We start from the raw sequence: 23,544 nt of genomic DNA, 5'->3' as shown, positions 1-23,544 counted from the left end.
AGTGTTTGTTGTCAGATACGGAGATGAAAACCTCCGTATGCTTCAACATTAACTTTGTACGTCCGGCAGTTTTGATAGATCAGCAACAGCTCGGTCCCATCGGTGCCATATATCACAAAGTTTCCTGTCATGTCATTATGGACACCGGTAGTCAAGTTACACAGCCTAATGGCATGTGATGACAATAGTTATTATTCTGCCTATATTGTGCATACTGCAATAAAAATAGCTGGAGTCCATTTAAGTCTGTAACATACTCTTATTGTTCAGATGATATTTATAAACCACACGTTCATCAGTTTCTGGCACTGTCCAAAGCAGTCAACTGTCCTGAAGTTTTTAAAAACACCAAGCCATTTTTTATTCTCTACAAAACATTTCAAATTTGCAGGTGGTTTTTAATAAATCCTACTCCTCTGTATAAAAAAAACTCTGCTCACACTGAATTCAACCCATCATAAAACAAGAAAATAAGCTTTTTCTTAAATCAACATTAAACACTTCAAAAATCTGTGGAACTCGTTGAGACATTGTTCTGTAATTTAAAAAATTTAAACTTACAACTTTTAAGCTTAAAGCATTTTCAGATTTGACAAGAAACTTTTTTCTTGATTTCTGTAAACAGCCTTTATTTGTTAAATCTCATACAAACCCTTTTCTCCATTTTTAGCCATGCATATGTATCTTTCACAATATATCGTAGCCCAAAGAACCAAGTTTCTCGCAATCCAATTGTACGACACACCAAGTCAAATAGATCCTTCCCTTTCCATTTCACCTACAACATGGAAAACAAAAAAAAATTAAAATACAAATTTGTAATCATTTATCTTACTTTTCAATACTAAATAAGACATGCATTTCTTGGGCTACACTGTGTAAAGATGAAGTGGTTGAGGCGCCCCCAATAACTCAGTGGACAAGAGCACTTACCAGTGTGGATAACATAAGAAATAGGAGCAGGAGTAGGCCATTCGAGCGTACTCCACCATTCAATAAGATCATGGCTGATCTTCTACCTCAACTCCATCGTCTCGCACTATCCCCATATCCCTTGATTCCTTTAGTATCCAAAAATCTATCGATCTCAGTCTTGAATATATTCAACGACTAAGCATCTGCAGCGCTCTGGGATACAGAATTCCAAAGATTCACCACCCTTTGAGAAGCAATTTCTCCACATCTCAGTCCTAAATAGCCAACCCCTTATTCTGAGACTGTGACCCCTGGTTCTAGACTCCCCAGCCAGGAGAAACATCCTCCCAGCAGCTACCCTGTCAAGCTCCTTAAGAATTTTATATGTTTCAATGAGATCACCTCTCATTCTTCCAAACTCTAGGGAATATAGGCCTAGTCTACCTAATCTTTCCTCATAGGACAATCCCCTTATCCCAGGAATCAGTCTAGTGAACCTTTGTTGCACTCTCTCTAAGGCAAGTATATCACTCCTTAGATAAGGAGACCTAAACTGTACACAGTACTCCAGGTGTGGTCTCTCCAAGGTCCTATATAATTTTAGTAAGACTTCTTGACTCTTGTACTCAAATCCCTTTGTAATAAAGGCTAACATACCATTTGCTTTCCCAATTGCTTGCTGTACCTGCATGTTAAGTTTCTGTGATTCGTGTACAAGGACACCCAGGTCCCTCTGAACACCAACATTTCCCAGTCGCTCGCCATTTAAAAAAATACTCTGCTTTTCTATTTTTCCTACCAAAGTGGATAACTTCACACTTCTCCACATTATATTGCATCTGCCATGTTCTTGCCCACTCACTTAACCTGTCTATATCCCTTTGCAGCCTCTTTGCATCCTCCTCACAGCTTACTTTCCCACCGAACTTTGTATCGTCAGCAAACTAGAATACATTACATTCAGTCCCCTCATCCAAGTCATTAATATAGATTGCAAATAGCTGAGGCCCAAGCACTGATCCTTGCAGTACCCCACTAGTTACAGCCTGCCAACCCGAAAATGACCCGTTTATTCCTACTCTCTGTTTTCTGTCCGTTAACCAATCCTCAATCCATGCTAATATATTACCCCCAATCCCATGAGCCCTCATTTTGTGTAATAACCTCTTGCGTGGCACCTTATCGAATGCTTTTGAAAAGCTAAATACACTACATCCACTGGTTCCCCCTTATCTACCCTGCTAGTTACCTCAAAAAACTCAGATTTGTCAAACACAATTTCCCTTCATAAATCCGTGTTGACTGTCCAATCATATTATGATTTTCTAAGTGCCCTAATAATAGATTCTAGCATTTTCCCTACTGCTGATGTCAGGCTAACTGGTCTATAGTTCCTGTTTTCTCTCTCCCTCCTTTTTTGAATAGTGGGGTTACGTTTGCTACCTTCCAATCCGTGGGGACTGTTCTAGAATCTAGGTAATTCTGGAAGATCAAAACCAGATCTGGACTTTATCAATCAGGAAGGTCCCCTGTTCAATCCTGTTCGGAGTTAACTTAGCTAATCGCACCCAGAGCGACAGTAAAACCATGAACAGCCTCAGTGCCCATGGATGTGAAAGGTGATTTGGGGGGGGGGGGGGGGGGGCGGGGACCTAACCACAGTTAACACTATCCAATAACCAAGCACTGATACCACTACTCATTACCAAATCAAGGTTCCCACTATCCAGTAACCAATTGTGGTTACAATTATCCCTCCTGGAAAGTGTTGTGTTTGATATAAAACATCCGATGATTAAATTGATTTGTATTTCTTGTTCATCTTTAAAAAATCAGTCAAACAAATAGGACAGAATGCCGAGTTAATATACTAGGCAAGGAGCACCTGTACTTATTTTTATAATTCCATTACAGAGTCCTACATCCACCTTTATAATGGAAACTGCCTATGTAAACTTGTCATGCTGTAACTGCACCTGCAGTGCCTGTACTGAAGGGGTGTAATTATAGCAGGATCGTTTATATTGGCATTTTCCATTATAAATGTGGACATAGGAATTTATAATGGTAAAAGGTTAACAAGAAGTGTGCGCAATCTTAAGATTTTTAATATCTTATTAGTCGATCTCCTGTGGTGTTGCACACAGTAAGTTGGAGAATATGGTCATTCTTTATCCTGTGCCTCCCGTTTTTGTTTTGCTGTTTCTCCTCTTCTGCTTCTGTCTCTCTCTTTCTCTTCGCTCTCCTTAGCTTCTCTCTCTGTCCTCGTCTGCTTCTCTCTCGTGTGCAGTGCAAACTTTTAAGATATTATAGATATCTGCAATTTCTGAACTCCTAAGAAAATGTCCATTTTCTGAGTGCGACAGTTATCTGCTGGTCAAGTAAATTATCTTAAAAGACCGAATAAAGAAATTGTTTTCATGGCACTCAGCTGACTCCCATTCCAGAGATAGACAGACAGACAGACAAGACAGACATGCTCAAACAAAAAAGTAGCTGCTAAACAGAAATATAAACATTTCAGGCCACTGCACATGCTCACTGACTAGCAAAATGCTGCCCTTGCAGTTCAACATTCCAGTTCAAGTTAATAGAAATGTTCAGTTTGTTTCCTGGAGCTCTACCCCAAGTCCAGCGGTGGCTGGTGCCTGTGAGCAACGTCATAGGAGATCTCCGAGCCCTACATTTAATGTGAAGTATAAAAGACTAAACTGAAGTACAAAAAGAACTTGCATCTGTATAGCTCCATTAATGTTCTCTGAATGTCCCAAAGTGATTCACAGACAACTAATTACTTTTAACGTTTGCTATGTAGGTAGACAATACCAAAAAATGCTGGAAATACACAGCACATCTGTAAAGACACAGGCAAGTTAATGCTTCGGATGTAATCCTTTGTCAGAAGATGAATATTTCAGAAACCTTGTTTTAGTTTCACATTTCCAGCATTTAGTCTATTCTTTTTACGAATAAAATCACATCCAAGGTTCAGAATTGACATCAAAAAGATTATTTTCCTCCATTCTGCTTAACCACTTTTTATTAACCTAACATTAGCAAATGGAGAAAAATATATCCCAGGTCTTCCAGACTCATGAGCATTAAATTTTGCAATGAATCATTGGTAATGCAAGTTTGAGCCAAGGAACTGGCTAGTGCATTCTGACAATGTAAGGTTTCATTGTTGTTGCTCAAACATAATTCTTTTTAGCTTTTTGCAAGTTAGGAGACCAGTGGCTTTCCTCAGCTGGCTTCATCTGAGCCTGTTTTAGCAACTACAACATATCATTTAAGTAAGTTAGTTAGTAACACTCTCACCTGAGTCAGAAGACTGTTGGTTCAAGTTCCACTTGAGATTGAGCACAAAATCTGGGCTGACACTTCAATGCAGTACTGAGAGGTGCTGCATTGTCAGAAGTGCCATCTTTCAGATGAAACATTAAACAGAGGCAGGCTGACTGCCTGTTGAGTGGGGCATAAAAGATTCCCTGGCACTATTTGAAGAAAAAAAAGGAAGGTCTCCCATGTGTCTCGTCCAACATTCCTTCTATAACTATCACCACCAGAAACAGAGTTACTGGTCAGTCATCTCAATTGCCACAGGATCTTATTGTACACAAATTGGTTGCCACATTTGCCTACATAACAATAGTGACTACACTTCAAAGCTTTGGGACAACCCAAGGGCACAACACGACGTTATATAAATGCAATTTTCTTTTCTTTTTTACAAGTCCAAAACAAACGATCTCTCCTACCTCACAGCTGAATTCCATCTCTGCATCCATGGTAATAACCTTAACTTTGAAGGTTTTAGGTTGTTTCTTCTTTAAGCCCATTATCGACATTTTGCTTCGAAATCCTTTTGACTGTCTCCTACAATTAAACCTGACAATTGAAAGCACAGTATCAATTCCACAATCATAACACATATATAAGCAGTCACTTACATTAACCACACATGTAAAGTTAATAAAGGCAGTTTACAATACAGCAAAACCCTCTAGACTTTTCGGACAACACAATCTACCTTCCCAATGCCTATTTATATACAGTGGCCTCCTTCCACAAGTTTTTCATTAATGTTGCCCTGTAACTAACCACCAGTGACTCTACAACAAATCTTGCAGGATGCCCCCGTGTACACTTGCCTGCCCCCAAGTCTTGACTCTACCAACTTGTGCTTCAGCTCTCTGGAATCAGGTAAATTGGACAGTTCCCCATGGGAAAAGAGTATGCCCTCCGGATCGGGCAAATGGAAATTCTACAGGTGTAGATTTCCCAGTAGCAGATCCTTAACCAGATACCCAAAATGACCACACAAAAAAGCCTGCAGGGTATTGCAAGAGTGAACATGCAGCATGTTAGCTGCTACCGCAGCATTGTGTTGTCTGTAGTAACAATAAATGATGGCTTTACAGTACACCCCCTTATAACTACACTGGTCAGTTTTAAGCTAGAACAGGTGTGTAACCAGTGTAGTCAGTTTCATTTTAGGATATGCAGATGGAGTTAGATGAAGTAGGGTGGGAGGAGGCTTCTGTGGAGCATAAACACTGGCATAGACCTGTTGGGCCGAATGGCCTGTTTCTGTGCTGTTAATTAAGATACAGTATTGTGTTGACTGTATAATTTGAATTGAAAAAAGAGAGGCTAGGAGGGGGTCAGTGAAATATTGGCAGATTCTTGTTGCTGTTCCTGCCATTTCCCCTGAGTTTCTGCCGATCTTCCGCTGAAGTTATGGTGGGAAATTGGAAGAACCCTGTAGAAATTCCAAGCAATTCAACACTAGAAAAGGAGATTTTGAGTGGGTGAGGAGTGAGCTCAGAAAATTGGACTGGACAGCAGTAGGAAAAAGCATGAAGAAAAGTAGATCACATTTAGAAACACTATACACAGAGCACAGAAGAGATTCAGGCCACCAAGAAGGGCAACAAATGGAAAGACCAATGTGGGTAACAAGGGCAAAAAAAGTATTCCGAAAGTATAAAGCTATGGGTAGCAGGTGGACCATGATGAAAAGAGCCAACATAACGCCAATCTTTAAATCAGGGCTTAGAGATTACCTTAAATATGATAGTTAGCCTAACATCTGTTAGAAGTAAAGTATTTGAAGACAAAGAAAGAACTTGCATTTATATAGTGCCTATCACAACCTCGAGTCTGAAAACATTTCACATCCAATTCGTTAGTTTTGAAGCACAGCCACTGTTGTAATGTAGGGAAATACAGCAGCCAATCTGTGCACTGGAAGGGGCCACAAAGAGCAAAGAGATAAATGACCTTGTAATCTGTTTTTGGTAATGTTGGTTGAGGAATAAATGTTGGCCAAGACGCCAGAAGAACTCCCATGTTCTTCTTCAAATAGTGCCATGGATCTTTCGCGTCCACCTGGGAGGGCAGACAGAGCCTTGGTTTAACATCTCATCTGAAAGGCATCATCTAGAATAGTGCACCACTCCCTCAGTACTGCACGAGTGGAAGCCTAGATTATGAAGGGAGACTGCTACCACTGAGCCAAGGCGGACATCCTGAAGACAATGATACAAGGAGTAGTATAGTAAGAGGGGGTCACAAAGGATTCCTAGGAGAGAGGTCTTGCATCAACAAATTTACTGTAGTTCTTGCGAATATGGATGACTGAAGTGGAATGTAAATGGCTTTAGGACAACTTAAACAGGTTAGCAAATTGGGCAGATTGATGTCTGTTGAAATTTAATGGGGGATACATTTTGGGAAGAAGAATGAGAGGAAATATACACTAAATGATAAAACTTCAAAAGGAGTAAAAGAGACTTATATATACAAATCTTTAGAAAAGGGAGGAAAGTTGATAAATCTGTTAAGAAATAATGGGATCCAGGTTTTATAAATAGTGATGCAGAGTACAAAAGTAGAGGTTATAGCAAACCACTACATACCATTGATAGGCCGTAGTTAGAATATTACTAGTTGACCACCTGTGGCAGTGGACATGAGGGGACAAGACCAAATGTAGTGTTCAGGTGAAGCAGGGTTAGAGTTCAGGTGAAGCAGGGTTAGAGTTCAGGGGATAACTGGACCACGGTGCAGATGTAATTAAGTCCCCATTCTGTCCTTATTTTTAAATTTCAATTATAAACTGTCACACTGTAATTACAGCCCCCAACCCTGAAATTTGTGTAAATAGAGGAAATTTGGGCCATGATGTTTATTAAAGAAGTAGCGGGTTGTTCCATTAGGGGTGGGTGATTGCTCTTATTGTGCTTAAGTTGCACCCGTTAATCTGCGTTCCTGGTTTGCGGGTGTGTATCTTGCATATTTCAATTCAATGGCTTTCTGGGCCCTCATTCCAGTGGTGTTTGCAATGATCTGAAAAGATTTTTTTTTTACTCTTTTATTTAGGTTATTTGTTACTATTTTAAAACAAAGAATGTGAAAAGTGCACCAAGACCAGAGAGACTAAACAGGTCCGAGTGGATCGCGAAAGATGGGTCAAAAAGGCAGGATGTGCTGTGAATGACATTTGTTCCATTTCAACATTTTTCTGAAGGAAGCTAAAACAAATTAAATAAATTATGTCAGCTTTTTCAACATTAAAAAAAACTTGCTACTAGCCTTGAAGCTTGAGTCTTTGAAAGCTAACCACCTGGGAGTTCAGCTTTATGTCAGGCCAAATCAGAAATTAAGGAGCATTCACACTGAGCAGTTCTTCCACAATCTTCTGAGCAATATCACAGACCTGAAACGTTAACTCTGGTTTTCTATCTCCACGGATGCTGCCTGACCTGCTGAGCGTTTCCAGCATTTTCTGTTGTTATTTCAGATTTACAGCATCTGCAGTATTTTGCTGTTGTATAAAGCAATGACTGTCTGACACTAGTACCATTATGCTAAGGGCTTAACAGTACTCAATGTCCTGGACCCCAGAAGTAGCCTAAATGTCAGCTTAGTTCAGTGGGTTCAAGCCCCACACTAAGACTTGAGCATAATCTAGTGCAGGAGGGTTGCACTGTTGGGAGATGCTGTCTTTTGGGTGAGAAATTAAACTGAAGCTCCATCCGCCTGCCTGGTAAAAGATTTCACTGCACTATTCAAGGAAGAACAGGGACTTTTCCCTGTGTCCTAGCCAACATTCCTCCCTCAGTCAACACCACCAAAAATAGAAACATTATCTCGTCATTTATTCATTGTCTGTTTGCGAGATCTTGCTGTGCACAAACTAGTTGCTGCATTTGCCTCCATGACAGTGTCTGCACTTGAAAATAATCCATTGATTGTGAAGTACTTTGGGACATCCTGATGAGCGATATAAATACAAGTTAAATTCCCTTTGATCTGCCTTGATGAGAAGCTAGCATGACACCTTTGCCAACACTTCCGGTTTGCCACCATGACCCAACAATGGAATGAGTGTAACAAGATTAATTTTTGCAAGAGTCGAACTTCTAATATTATATTTTTGTGCTGCTCTAATCAACATGTAAGGGGTTAAATATCCCCCAGAGTCCCACCAAGCAGCTTATACGCAGAAACCATCAGTTCAAAGCACACAGTAGTTGGAATAGCTATCAAAACCCAAGTTGATTTCGGCATAGCAATGTGTGTCTGAGATGTTAATTAATCACCCCAAGGGAACTCATTGTTTACAATTGCAAACATCTCAGGGTACTGTTATAGATGGCTCCATTATTCTACAGGAATAGCAGTGCAATGCCTGGCTGTTTATGATGTTGTTCTATCCAAATGAACCAGCATGAAAGGGGGAGCCAGGGAGAATCCCGAAGGCCTTCTGGTCACACAAAGGGTAGGCCCTCAACCTAGGGATAGTGACTTTGATTGACAACTATTTCCGAGTCCTTTGAACAAAGAGGCAGATGCTTGATCAGATGGAAACGCTCTGTGACTGACAGCTTGGTGAGCAGGGGCTTCATCTCACAGACTTAAGGTGGTGGCTCTCAAAGAAATATGCAGAGTGTGTAAAGGTATTTAGCACATTTGTAACGAATGTTAAATGATTTTTAAAGTTTCATGCCAGCCTGAGGGACTTTAATCTACATATAGACTGAGCAAAACAAATGTGCAGTAACAGTGTGGAGGACAAATTCATGGAACGTATACAAGATAGTTTTCTAGATCAGTATGTTGAGGAACCAACTAGGGAACAGAATATTTTAGATCTAGTGCAATGAGAAAGGGTGTGATGAAATAACTGTGTGTTCTGGCATTTGTATTGTTGTTGTTGTTGTTGTACTGGTTAATGTCTGGAATGTTCTACAGGTGTAACCACTAATGCTCCTCCCTAGCCCCGCCCCTCTGGATCTCCCGGATTGGTGAGAGTCTTACTTATAAGAGCTGGGTCTTACTCATAAGGGCTGGGTCGGTGATGAATGATGGTTGCCCTGTGTTAACTTGATGCCATGTTCTTACTTAATAAAAGCCTTTAGTTTTAACCTCTTGGATTTAGGCCGTTATTTGGCACATCAAAGGGTTAATTAATAACCTTGTAGTAAAGGGGCCTTCAGGGAAGAGTGACCATAATATGATAGAATTTTATATTAATTTGAAAGTGATTTAGTTAAATCCAAAACTAGGGTCTTAAATCTGAACAAAGCAAACTATGTAGGTATGAGGGGCGAGTTGGCTAAGGTAGATTGGGAAACTATATTAAAAGGTATGATGGTAGACAAGCAATGGCTAGCATTTAAAGAATACATAATTTACAACAAAGATACATTCCTTTAAGGCAAAAAAAAAAGCCCACAGGAAAAGTGGTCTAACCGTGGCTAACAAGAGAAGTTAAAGATAGTATTAAATCAAAGAGGCTTATAATGTTGCCAAAAAGTGTAGTAAGCCTGAGGATTGGGAGTATTTTAGAATTCAGCAAAGGAGGACCAAGAAATTGATAAAATAAGGGAAAATAGAATGAGAGTAAACTAGCGAGAGTCATAAAAACTGTAAAAGCTTCTATAGGTATGTAAAAAGGAAAAGATTCGCGAAAGTAAATGTGGGTCCCTTACAGGCAGAGACAGGAGAAATTATAATGGGGAATAAGGAAATGGCAGAGAAATTAAACAAATACTGTGTCTGTCTTCACGGAAGATGATGCAAAAAACTTCCCGGAAACAGTCAAGAATCAAAGGTCTAGCGAGAATGAGGAACTGAAAGAAATTAGTATTAGTAAAAAATAGTACTGGAGAAATTAATGGGACTGAAAGCCAATATATCCCCTGGACCTGATGGCCTACATCTTAGGGTTTTGAAAGAGGTGGCTAAAGAGATAGTGGATGCATTGGTTGTCATCTTCCAACATTCCATTGATTCTAGAACAGTTCCCGTGGATTGGAAGGTAATAAATGTAACCCCACTATTTAAGAAAGGAGGGAGAGAGAAAACGGGGAACAACAGACCAGTTAGCCTGACATCAGTCGTAGGGAAAATGCTAGAATGAATTTTTAAGGATGTGGTAAAAGGGCACTTAGAAAATAAAATAGGATTGGGCAGAGTCAACACAGATTTATGAAAGGGAAATCATGTTTGATGAATCTGTTAAGAGTTTTTTGAAGTTGTAACTAACAGAATAGATAAGGGGGAAACCAGTGGATGTGGTGTATTTGGATCTTCAGAAGGAATTTGATAAGGTGTCAAACAAGAGGTTATTTAACAAAATTAGGGCTCATGGGATTGGGAGTAAAATACTAGCACGGATTGAGGATTGGTTAACGGACAGAAAACAGAGAATAGGAATAAACGGGTCATTTTCGGGTTGGCCGGCTGTAACTAGTGGGGTACCACAAGGATCAGTGCTTGGACCTCAGCTATTCACAATCGATATCAACGATTTGGATGAGAGAACCAAATGTATTATATCCAAAGTTAGCTGATGATACAAAGCTGGGTGGGAATGCAAGTTTGAGGAAGATGCAAAATGGCTTCAAGGGGCTATAGACAGGCTAAGTGAGTAGGCAAGAACATGGCAAATGGAATGTAATGTGGAGAAATGTGAAGTTATCCACTTTGGTAGAAAAAATAGAAAAGCAGAATATTTTTTAAATGGTGAGAGATTGGGAAATGTTGGTGTTCAGAGGGACCTGGGTCACTGAATCACTGAAAGTTAACATGCAGGTACAGCAAGCAATTAAGAAAGCAAATGGTATGTTGGCCTTTATTACAAGAGGATTTGAGTACAAGAGTAAAGATGTCTTACTGCAATTATATAGGGCCCTGGTGAGACCACACCTGGAGTGTTGTGTACAATTTTGGTCTCCTTACCTAAGGAAGGATATACTTGTCATAGAGGGAGTACAACGAAGGTTCACCAGACTGGTTCCTGGGATGGGGGATTTGTCCTCTGAGGAGAGATTGAGTAGACTAGGCCTATATTCTCTGAAGTTTAGAAGAATGAGAGGTGATCTCATTGAAACATACAAAATTCTTACAGGGCTCGACAGGGTAGATGCTGGGAGGATGTTTCCTCTGGCTGGGGAGTCTAGAACAAGGGGTCACAGTCTCAGAATAAGGGTCTGCCATTTAAGACTGAGATGAGGAGAAATTTCTTCACTCAGGGTGATGAATCTTTGGAATTCTCTACCCCAGAGGGCTGTAGAGGCTCAGTCGTTGAATATATTCAAGGCAGAGATCGATAGATTTTTGAATATTAAGGGAATCAAGGGATATGGAGATAGTTCAGGAAAGTGGAGATGAGGTAGATCAGCCATGATCTTATTGAATGGCCTACTCCTGCTCCTATTTCTTATGTTATGAGGTTAGTCTGAGGGTTACAGTAAGCAAATGTATGGTTAGAGATTACAGAGTCAGTTGCGTCTTTATTGTTTTACAAATCAAGGTGTGTAGGGAAAATATATCTCACTGTGAAAACTGTGCACGTGTTCATTCATCTATCTCATAAATAAAACTATTTTTTTGGTTTGAAGCCTGTGTCTGGACTCAGTGGAGTGCTTTTCCAGTCTACCGTCAATAAAGAGGAGAATTCATGTAGTGTCACATGATACATTCCACAAGCCAGTGAATGGAGTAAGGATTCTTTATGATTCTTAGATCAAGGCATCATCTAATTAGATATGGAGCGGAACAAGGTGCACTCCAGACCACCTGGGATGTCAGGTACACTTACAGGAGTGACTGGTGGTACTGAACCCAAGAAAAGAGCCAGTGTGAAAACCCCAAAACTGCAACAATGCAACTAAATGGAAAATCCAAAGTGTGAATCCAATGTTTTCAAAGCTTTCCTGACGTCTGTTCATACTCTCTCTCGCAGCATAGTTGATTCTCAAAATATGTTTCAACCTATGAACAATACTGTTAGTCCTCAGAACAGCATTTACCTCAAACACAGTAAATGTCACGTTTGGAAACTGAACGGGTGACCTCTTTGCTTTTGGGATCCAAAGTATAATCCAAATGAGATCTAAGCTCCAAAAGCACAGGATGGCAAATGACAAAAAGGTCAAGGTGATGTGGGCAACCTTCTTATGATCATAGTGGCTAAGGATGAAGTTGAAAGAGACTTAAGATTCTTAGACTGAACGATCAACATGTCCAACTAATGCAGAGCTGCAATAAAAACACAATGCTGGAGACACTCAGCAGGTCAGGCAGCATCTGCAATCTACAAAGCTGCAATCAAGAAAGCAATAGAATGTTGAACAATATAGGGAACACAGTAAAACACAGGAAGTTGTCATCGAAACTATACAGTGCTCTGGTCAGGCCACATCTTAAATACTGTATCCAGTCTGGAAACCAAGGCAAAAGACAGACATTCAAGTGCTGGAAGCAGTGAAGAGAAGAATCGCAAACATGATCCCTCATGTCAAAAGTCTGAAGAATGAGGAGTGACTGGCCTGGAAAGATGCTGAGAATTAATCTTAGAAATGTACAAGATAGTTAACAGAATGGAAAAAGTAAATCCAGAATATTACCTCAAATTAAGTTGGGAGTTAGACGAGGGGACACAGATTCAAAGCAGTAAAAGGTAAATTTAGGGTAGATATCAGAAATAGCTTCACACAGAGACTGATCAACACATGGAATGGACTCGAGTAACAGAGGTAAACACCCTGGAATCAGTAAAGAAAGAACTGAATGCTCCAACAAGGGGATTTTAGGGACTTTTTGGATGGATAAATTAAAATGGACCTAATGGAATTCCTCCTTCATGTGATATGGCCCTGTGGCGGTAATGAGGTGCGATAATACTTTTTTTTTAGAAAGACTGTATTTTTTCTGTGGCCTGGTGGCAGACGAGTAAGGCTCTCGTTGTGTACTGTAGGTGTGTTTGTTATTTGTTGTCTTTGAACTGATTTGAAGAAAAAATGGGGGCAGGGTGTGATTAAAGAAAAGAAATAAGTGGATTTATTTCCAGTTGTGCCCGAATTATTGCGAGAGGGGGAGGCTGCCTCTGGTCAGTAATTCATTATTAAAAAAAACATAATGGTCTAACAAAAACAAGTTCAAAGACCAGTCCAGAAGCAACTAACAGATTATATCACAATATGGGTTTTTATCTGTCTCGGTTGGAAATATATCTCCTCGGATGTGAAATAACACAGACCTCAAAATACACGTATAGAAATATAAAAATCAGATACCAAAATCCATCAAATAAAAGGATCAAAAAATTCTAGAGGCCTATAAAGTAAAGTTGCCATGTACCCGCTGCTGAAACTCACAGCAGCTTCCAGAGTATTCCCCAGTCATGGATTTTTAAAAAACGTTTTTATTTGAATAAGTTCATCTTTAAACTCAGGCTCCAAGGTTCAGCCACTTTGAATTGTGCCCCAAATACTCACCCACACATAGGGGGGCCCAAGCCCCGGGCTGGAGTTACACCGAGTCTCGTGTGTCAGGCGGCACCGAGAGCTTCCACCACCCCAGCCTCAGACCAGCAGTGAAGCGCAGTGAGGCCCGGCCATGTCCCGGAGTCTGATTAAAACCGACAGCGACTGACTGCAACCACCCGAGACACGGACTCTGTTGCCGACCTTCCGGCTCCGCTGCTCCCTCCCCAGGCCTGCGGAGAGCCCGCGGCTCCACCGAGCGGCAAACATCAGCAGAGCGCGCCCTCCAGGTGGGATGTGCAGCCCGCAGACCGGCCGCCCGCGAACTACACAGCTCACCCTACCCCCTCTGTCAATGTAGTTCCCCTCACCCCTCCAGTAAAACAACTCCCCCTCACCCCTCTGTCAATGTAGCTCCCCTCACTCCTCCAGTAAAACAACTCCCCCTCACCCCTCTGTCAATGTAGCTCCCCTCACCCCTCCAGTAAAACAGCTCCCCCTCACCCCTCCAGTAAAACAGCTCCCCTCACCCTCCCAGCAATACGACTCCCCTCACCCTCCCAGCAATACGACTCCCCTCACCCTCCCAGCAATGCGACTCCCCTCACCCTCCCAGCAATACGACTCCCCTCACCCTCCCAGCAATACGACTCCCCTCACCCTCCCAGCAATGCGACTCCCCTCACCCTCCCAGCAATACGACTCCCCTCACCCTCCCAGCAATGCGACTCCCCTCACCCTCCCAGCAATGCGACTCCCCTCACCCTCCCAGCAATGCGACTCCCCTCACCCTCCCAGCAATGAGACTCCCCTCACCCTCCCAGCAATGAGACTCCCCTCACCCTCCCAGCAATGAGACTCCCCGCACCCTCCCAGCAATACAACTCCCCTCACCCTCCCAGCAATACGACTCCCCTCACCCTCCCAGCAATGCAGATCCCCTCACCCTTCAGCAACACTGCTCCCCTTAACCCCTCTCTCCCAGCAATTCAACTTCCCTAACCCCCCAGCAACACAGCTCCCCTCACACCCCAGCAATACAGCTCTCCTCACCCCAGTAATGCAGCTTCCCTCACCCCCCCAGCAACGCAGCTTCCCTCACCCCCCCAGCAACGCAGCTCCCTTGACCACTAGCAACACAGCTCCTGCATAGTCCACCAGAAGCAACACATCCCCCACCCCCAACTAAACTGCTCTTGCACAGCACCCACTCCCCATAATGCAGCACCCCCAACCAAACTGTTCTCATGCAGCCCTTGCCCAACAACGCAACTCCTGCATAGTCCCACTACAAGCAACACAAACCCCTATCCTCAACTAAACTGTTCTTGCACAGCACCCACCCTAAGCAAACCGCTCTCACCCCCAGCAATGCAGCCGTGCATAGTCCCACTACAAGCAACACAACCCAATCACTGTAACATTGCTTCCATACAACCCACACTCCCAACTAAACTGCTCTTGCACAGCACCCACCCCCAACCAAACCACTCTCAGGCAGCCCTCATCCTAAAATTGCAGCTCCTGTACAAGCCACAAACCCAGTAAGGCAACTACTTGCACAGTTCTCACTCCAGTAACGCAGCTTCCGATAGACCATGCTCACAGAAACTGTTCCTGCAGTCCCCAACCCTAGCAACACAGCTTCCACAAAGCCTCTAACCCCAGCAATGTTGCATTTACATAGTGCCCACCCCACCCCAGTCACAGTAACTCTACTTCCACATAACTCACCAAGCAATACAGCTGCCACACAGCCCTCATCCCATATTCCTAGTACTGTAGCTCCCGTCCCTACCATATGCAATGCTGCTCTCACACCCCAACATAGCTGCTGCACAGCCCGATAACCCTAGCAATGCAGCTCCCACACGGCCTACACCAGCAGCAACACTGCAATATAGATCCTCACCCCATCAATGCAGTACCTTCACATGTCCCATCACCCAAAACATAGTTACCACACATCCCTCCACCCCAACCAACTCCTGCATAGCCTCCATCACCCCTGGCAATGGTGCTAATACACAGCCTAGACCTCAGCATCGCTGCTCCTGCCAAGTTCACATCCACAGCAATACTGGGAACACACAGCCCACATGCCTAGTAATATAACTCCACACAGCAAATACCCACACCTCTTGCAATATAGAAACATAGAAGATAGGAGCAGGAGTAGGCCATTAGGCCCCTCGAGCCTGCTCCACCATTCAATGCGGTCATGGCTGATCATCCAAATTCAGTACCCTGCCCCTACTTTCTCCCCATATCCCTTGATCCCTTTAGCCTTAAGATATATATCTAACTCCTTCTTGAATATATTTAATGAATTGGCCTCGACTGTCTTCTGTGGTAGAGAATTCCACAGGTTCACCACTCTCTGGGTGAAGAAACTCCTCCTCATCTCTGTCCTAAATGGCTTACCCCTTATCCTTAGACTGTGACCCCTGGTTCTGGACTCCCTCGCCATCGGGAACATCCTTCCTGCATCTAGTCTGTCTAGTCCTGTTAGAATTTTATAAGTTTCAATTAGATCCCCTCTCATTCTTCTAAACTCTAGTGAATATAAGCCTAATCGACCCAATCTCTCTTCATACGTCATTCCTGTCATCCCAGTTATCAGTCTGATGAATCTTCGCTGCACTCCCTCCATGGCAAGAACATCCTTCCTCAGATAAGGCAACCAAAACTGCACACAATACTCAAGGTGTTGTCTCACCAAGGCCCTGTACAACTGCAGCAAGACATCCTTGCTCCTGCACTCGAATCCTCTCGCTATGAAGGCCAGCATACCATTTGCCTTCTTAACCGCCTGCTGCACCTGCATGCTTACCTTCAGCGACTGGTGCACAAGGACACCCAGGTCTCGTTGCACTTCCCCTTTTCCCAATCTATTGCTGTTCAGATAATAATCTGCCTTCCTGTTTTTGCCACCAAAGTGGATAACCTCGCATTTATCCACATTATACTGCATCTGCCCATGCATCTGCCCAATCGCCCAACCTGTCCAAATCGTACTGGAGTTTCTCTGCATCCTCCTTACAGCACACATGACCACCCAGCTTTGTGTCGTCTGCAAACTTGGAGATATTACATCTAGTTCCCTCGTCTAGATCATTAATATATATTGTGAATAACTGGGGTCCTAGCACCGATCCCTGCGGTACCCTACTAGTCACTGCCTTCCACTGGGAAAAAGACCCGTTTATTCCAACTCTTTGCTTCCTGTCTGCCAACCAGTTTTCTATCCAAGTCAGTACCTTACCCCCAATCCCATGTGCTTTAACTTTGCACGCTAGTCTCTTATGCGGGACCTTATCGAAAGCCTTCTGAAAGTCCAAATACACCACATCCACTGGTTCTCCCTTATCTATTCTACCAGTTACATCCTCAAAAAATTCCACTAGATTACTCAAGCATGATTTACCTTTTGTAAATCCATGTTGACTTTGTCCGATCCAGTCACTGTTTTCCAAGTGCTCTGCTATTACATCTTTTATAATGGACTCTAGCATTTTCCCCACTACCGATGTCAGGCTTACCGGTCTATAATTCCCCGTTTTTTCTCTACCACCTTTTTTAAATAGTGGGGTTACATTAGCTACCCTCCAATCCATGGGAACTGTTCCAAAGTCTATAGAATTTTGGAAGATGACCAGCAATGCATCTACTATTTCTAGGGCCACTTCCTTAAGTACCCTTGCAATGCAGTCCCGACATAGCACACCAAGCCAGAAACACCGTTTCTGCAGAAATTGTTGATGTTCGGATTTACGCAATATCCACCAATGAGGTGACAACACTAAACATAGCCCTTTCCAAAAATTCAGACAAATCAGCAAATAACAAAAGCACAGATAGGACTGAGTTACTATGGTTTTGAGGTTCTGATTGATAGAGCTGTGGAGATATAAGTGGCTCTAACGCTGCACGGTGGCATAGTGGTTAGCACTGTTGCCTCACAGCACCAGGAGGGACCCGGGTTCAAATCTGGCCTCGGGCGACTGTCTGTGTGGAGTTTGCACATTCTCCCTGTGTCTGCGTGGGTTTCCTCCGGGTGCTCCGGTTTCCTCCCACAGTCCAAAGATGTGCAGGTTAGGTTGATTTGGCTATGATAAATTGACCCTTAGTGTTAGGGGATTAAATACATGGGGTTACAAGGATAGGGTGGGATATGTGTCGGTGCAGGCTCGATGGGCCGAAATGGCCTCTATCTGCACTGTAGATTCTGTGATTCTGTGATAGGACATTCCTTTTAACATATTCATTTAACTGTTCACTTTTTATATAAATAAACATCTTATTGATTTGAATTCTGTGTCTCTGCTCCAGTACGCCCGCTGTAGAGAGGAGAGAATTAACTTGGTGACCCATGATACATTCTGTTAGCATTGAATAAGCTAAGGGTTCTCTGTTATAATCCTTGGATCATGCTATCATTTAACTTGATACGGGACAGAAAAAAAATCAATCCAGGTTGCAGGGGATGCGAGGTCTGCTTACAGGAGTGACTGGTGACATCAATCCCAAGAAAAGAATTAGCATAAAACTCCAAAAACTGTGATACATATTGTCACCCTTTGGAACAGAGGTGTCCTACCTGCAGCCATAGAATCTTTTGAGTTAATCTCTTGCATGCTGATCCTAGCAAAACAAGAATATAAGTTGAAAAAAATCAACACAGACAAAAATCTATTTTACTTCTATATCCTTGTTTTCAAATCCCTCCATGGCCTTGCCCCTCCCTATCTCCGTAATCTCCTCCAGCCCTACAACCCTCCGAGATATCTGCACTCCTCCAGCTCTGGCCTCTTGAGCATCCCCGATTTTAATCGCTCCATCATCGGTGGCCATGCCTTCAGCTGCCAAGGTCCCAAGCTCTGGAATTCCTTCTGTAAACCTCTCCGCCTGTCTACCTCTCTTTCCTCCATTTAGACGCTCCTTAAAGCCTACCTCTTTTTCCAAGCTCTTGGTCATCTGCCCTAATATCCCCTTATGTGCCTCAGTCAAATTTTGTTTGCTAACGCTCCAGTGAAGCACCTTGGGACGTTTTACCATGTGAAAGACACTATATAAATACAAGTTCTTGTTGTCGCAAGGGTCAATTCCCCATTATAACATCATAGTGTTTTTAAATCTTAAAAAGGTCATTTGTTTCCTCAGAAATATGACCTGTTGACAGCTCACTCCAGCAGTGTGGAGGATGTAAACTCTAGAAACATTATAAGGAGATCTCAAACTGTATCCTATTATGATTGGCCATTAAGCATTTCAAACACTTATTGTGACCATCTTCTGTAGAAAAACACTGAGCACTTTTTGTTGTGCTTAAAGCTATTGCTGGACATTTTGATTGAAGATCCAGTGACATTAGGAAAAATAACTAAAAAACTTGGGAGGAGGCTCGTGTGGAGCATAAACACCAGCAAGGACCTGTTGGGTCGAATGGCCTGTTTCTGTGCTGTAAATATTATGTAAACTTTAGGAACTGATAAGTTCTGTAACTACACTAAACTGACACAAACAATAAAATTCTGAGGCAAGATATTTTTAAGGCAATTAAATCTGATAGGTGAAAGCATGTAAAATGTATTGCCAGAGAATGTGAAAAAAATGAACTAAAGTCTCAGACATGGGCTTGCTCTGTATAGAGTGTTAAAGAAGGAACAGGGCACATGATGGGGGGGAATATTCTTGTATTCATAAATGAGCGGCTTCATTTTTCTTTACCTATGTATTTGGGTCTGGAAGCATTGGAACAGGGATCCCAGGGTTCTGAGAATATTGCAGAGAGGGGTTCTGGGAACATTAGGACAGGTCATAGGATCTGAGATCACTGCGAGAAGAGTCCCGGGAACAGGGAGCACGAGGAATATGGTCTAGGTAATATGTCAACATCCCAGAATCTGAAACTAAGGCAGTAGTCTTGGGGAGGGGGTATAGGAACATTGGGATGGCTGGGATCTGGCGTTTTTGGGGGATAGAATAGGATCCAGCAGTCATGTGAGGAGAGAGGGCCCAAAAAATAAGACCTAAACTATCAGTCATAATGGATTTCATTTCCGTGCTTGCATCGACAGTAGGTTGAGTGAGCCCTTGGCTTAGTGGTAGCATTCCTGCCTCGGAGTCAGAACGTGCAGGGTTCAAAACTCACTCCTGACAGTCCGTGCGAGTGGAGACAGGGGCTCCGCCTCTGAATTCTGGACTGACATCCAGTGGAATACTTGCGTCTGGTGGGTGAACCGCCCTCATTGTATGGGTTGTGGAAGTCCATAAAATGCTCCTGCCATATGACTAACAATGCTAACGTCTGATATAAAGATGGTTACGGCTATGGAAGGAATGTCTGCGCATTGCAGCCTGTCAGTTGGCGAATTTTTCAACTATTTCCCACTAGGGAAGAGTGTGAAGATACAAAAAAACAAACTCACAGTAGGTTAATATATCTAAACGGCCTGTTTATGATTACTGACACTCCTAGTAAGCGTGTTGGGACATTTTACTCTGTTAAAGGCGCTATATAGAATGATATAGTACAGAAGGAATCACCTTAAATCTGTGCCCTCTGGTTACCGACCCTTCTGCCACTGGAAACAGTTTCTCTTTATTTACTCGATCCAAACCATTCATGATTTTCAACACCTCGATCAAATCTCCCCTTAACCTTAATACAAAAGCAAAATACTGCAGATGTTGGAAATCTGAAATAAAAACAGAAAATACTGAAATACACAGGTCAGGCCGCATCTGTGGAGAGAGAAATAGAGTGAACGTTTCAGGTTGATGACCTTTCGTTGGTGTAATGTATTATCACATGGTTTATCACGAGCATGCTCAGTTCGCTCTGGCCTAGTAAAGCAAGCACATGAACTCGCAACTCATCGTGTCTCTGTCCTTCATTTGTTCTACCCACGTATATTACATTTTGGCGATGAGGATGGGATCCCAAAGCCATTATTAGGGATCATGGAAGGACACAGTGTTCAACCTTTGAGTGGACAAGTTTAAGGTGAATTTGTGACACCTAAACTGAATTTTTGCGATGTTTTACTGTTAATGCTGATGCAGAATCGTCTGTGTTTCGCCTTTGTGTGTATGTATACACAGCAACAGCAGCGTTGATTCTCACAGGTACACAGGTAGTGTAGTGTCCGTGTGTTGATAAAGACACTGAAGACAGGAGTTGGTTCATAGGTGTTTACTAAGCAAAGTCTGGGGTGGGGGTTCTAACGGATATACACAATATACAGGCTTATATAGCCCGAGTGGCCATTACCGGCATTACAGCACACCTGGGGCTCTTAAAGGCACATACACTACAATTCCTCCCCTTTTAGTTAACCAGTACATCATATTTTAAGTAATTATTAATTACATGTTATAAGAAAAATAATATACACATTGCTGTAGTTAATTAATTATAAGTCAGTCTCTCAGGAGGCTTCCTGACTCGGTCCGGATAACGCCTCGGGGGTGTAGTAGGTTCTTTTGGCAAGGCTGATTCGGCTTGAATGCCAGTGTCGGGTTCATCGGGTTCCAGTATCACCGGACCGGAGGTAGATATGGGTATCTCTACTTCATCGTTAGACGTATAGAGTTGTGGTGTAGGTTGTCCCTTTTCGGATGACTTTATGATTTGGTCAGCATGGCGCCTTATTATGCTTTCTCCGATGTCCACGGTATACATCAGTGGTCCTAGTCGTGTGCAGATAGTTCCAGGCTGCCATTTCTCGGTACGGTAGTCCCGGGCCAAAACTTGTTGACCTATCTGGAAGGTTCTAGTTGGTCTTTCATTCATGCCTTGAAACTGCCGGTTCTCCACGTCCCTTCTGATGTTGGGCTTGACCAAATCCAGCCAGCATCTTAGGTTTCTATTGAAGAACATCATGGCGGGAGTTTGGTTGGTAACCATATGTGTTGCATTCCTGTATGCGAATAAGAAGTTATCCACCTTGTGCTGAAGTTTTATGTCTTCATTACCCATGGCCTTTATGGCCTTCTTGAAGGTCTGGACAAACCTTTCAGCCAATCCATTGGTGGCGGGATGGTATGGGGCGGACGTGTAGTGCTTAACCCCATTGTTTTTTTAAGAACTTTCTGAATTCTTCGGACACAAATTGCAGTCCATTATCAAAACATATCTGTTCCGGCAGCCCATTCCTGGCAAATATGGTCCTTAATACTGTGATGGTTTTTTCCGTGGTGGTGGAGGACATCTTTATTACCTCCGGCCACTTGGAGTGTGCATCAACCGCGATTAAGAACATTGAGTCCATAAATGGACCAGCAAAGTCGATGTGCACCCTTTGCCAGGGAGATGAGGGCCACTCCCATGGATGTAGAGGGGCTTGTGGTGGAGCGTTTTGGACCTTCTGGCATCCTAGGCAGCTCTTGGTCATTTCTTCGATGTCTCCATCGATACCTGGCCACCATACAAATGCCCTAGCTAGGTTCTTCATTTTCACTCCACCCAGATGCCCCTCGTGAAGCTCCTTTAGCACTTTATCCTGGAGTTTGGGTGGAATCACCACTCTGGATCCACACATCAAGGTTCTTCGGCACACTGACAGCTGTTCTCTTCTTTGCGAGAATGCTGGCAACAGTGGTTCGCCGTGTGCTGGCCATCCCTTCACTGTTAAATCGTAGACCCGTGAGAGAGTCGGGTCATTTCTCGTCTCCCTTTCAATGGCAGAATTTGTTACTGGTAGACATTCCACTATGGTAGAGTGGAACATCTCTACTGGGTCTACTGTAGGTGCCTCTTCTACCGTTGGCAACGGTAGGCGCGATAAACCGTCAGCATTTCCATGCTGTTTTGATCCTTTGTATTCTATGTTGTATTGGTGTGCCCCTAGAAAAAGGGACCACCTCTGTAGCCTTTGCGCTGTCATAATGGGAACACCCTTTTTAGGGTTGAATATGGAGATGAGGGGTTGATGGTCAGTCAACAAGGTAAATTTTTGTCCGTGTAGGTAATGGTTGAATTTCTTCACTCCCCATACCAGGCTGAGTGCTTCCCTGTCGATTTGGGCATAGTTACGCTCAGCTGAGTTTAATGAGCGTGACGCAAAAGCTATCGGCCGCTCTGAGCCATCAGGGAATTTATGGGATAATACTGCTCCTATGCCGTAAGGGGATGCATCGCACGCCAGTCTGATTGGCAGTGATGGGTTGTAATGAGCCAAAACTTCTTCGGATGTGATTAAGTCTTTGCATTTATGGAAGGCACGTTTACAGTCTTCGTTCCATTTCCAAATCACTCCTGTTTGTACAAGTTCATTAAGAGGGTGTAGAAGAGTTGATAAGTTCGGTAAAAATTTATGATAGTGTGGCGGTACCACCGGTTGTCCCTTACATTGAGATACATAATTCCCTTTAACTTACCTTACTGTATGTGTCTGTTACTATACTCAGGCTTCTCTCCTGTACTCTGACGTCATGACGTCAGAGCTCGGAACCTTCCAACAGTAGAGCTCGGAACCTGCTGGCAGTTGAGCTCGGAACCTGCTGGCAGTTGAGCTGGGAAACTTCTAGTCAGTCCTCATGGAGTCCCCTCTGGGACAAGACCTATACCACGGTGCTCCTACAGTCAGCCATCTTACCTGCCATCTTACCTGATGTAATTAGTCTGTTCCTGTAAATAAACAACTTGTTAATAGTTCGTCGAAGTCAAACTCTCTTATTTAGTGGCGATCCACACGAACCGCTACATTGGTGACCCAACGACGTGAGTACGGGAGCTCATCAATTCCAACACTACAATTGGTGAACCCGTATCCGTGAACGATTTTCATGGTAGCAACGCGCGCCTGAACCTTGTCTTCCCACAAGACGACCGACGCACAACCGA

General features: G+C 43.0%; 1 protein-coding gene across 3 annotated transcripts in view; it reads right to left on the bottom strand.

Annotated features, from left to right (window-relative positions):
* LOC147102178 (merlin-like) overlaps positions 1-14,006 on the bottom strand; it is a 60,307-nt gene extending 46,301 nt beyond the window's left edge. The window contains exons 1-3 of one of the 3 annotated variants that reach the window (XM_085964463.1): positions 13,707-14,006; positions 4,674-4,803; positions 653-778 (exon numbers count right to left, since the gene is read on the bottom strand). In XM_085964463.1, coding sequence (XP_085820589.1) covers positions 653-778; positions 4,674-4,803; positions 13,707-13,714 — 264 coding nt within the window. In that variant the 5' untranslated portion in view covers positions 13,715-14,006. The remainder of the gene's footprint in view (positions 1-652; positions 779-4,673; positions 4,804-13,706) is intronic. The other 2 variants (XM_085964465.1, XM_085964464.1) reach the window with 2 other exon arrangements.
* Positions 14,007-23,544: the final 9,538 nt, after the last annotated feature.

Source organism: Somniosus microcephalus, chromosome 22, assembly GCF_052327205.1.
Source record: "Somniosus microcephalus isolate GS21.2 chromosome 22, FLI_Smic_1.0, whole genome shotgun sequence".
Classification (NCBI taxonomy): Eukaryota; Metazoa; Chordata; class Chondrichthyes; order Squaliformes; family Somniosidae; genus Somniosus; species Somniosus microcephalus.
This window is presented reverse-complemented; position numbering and strand designations above follow the sequence as displayed.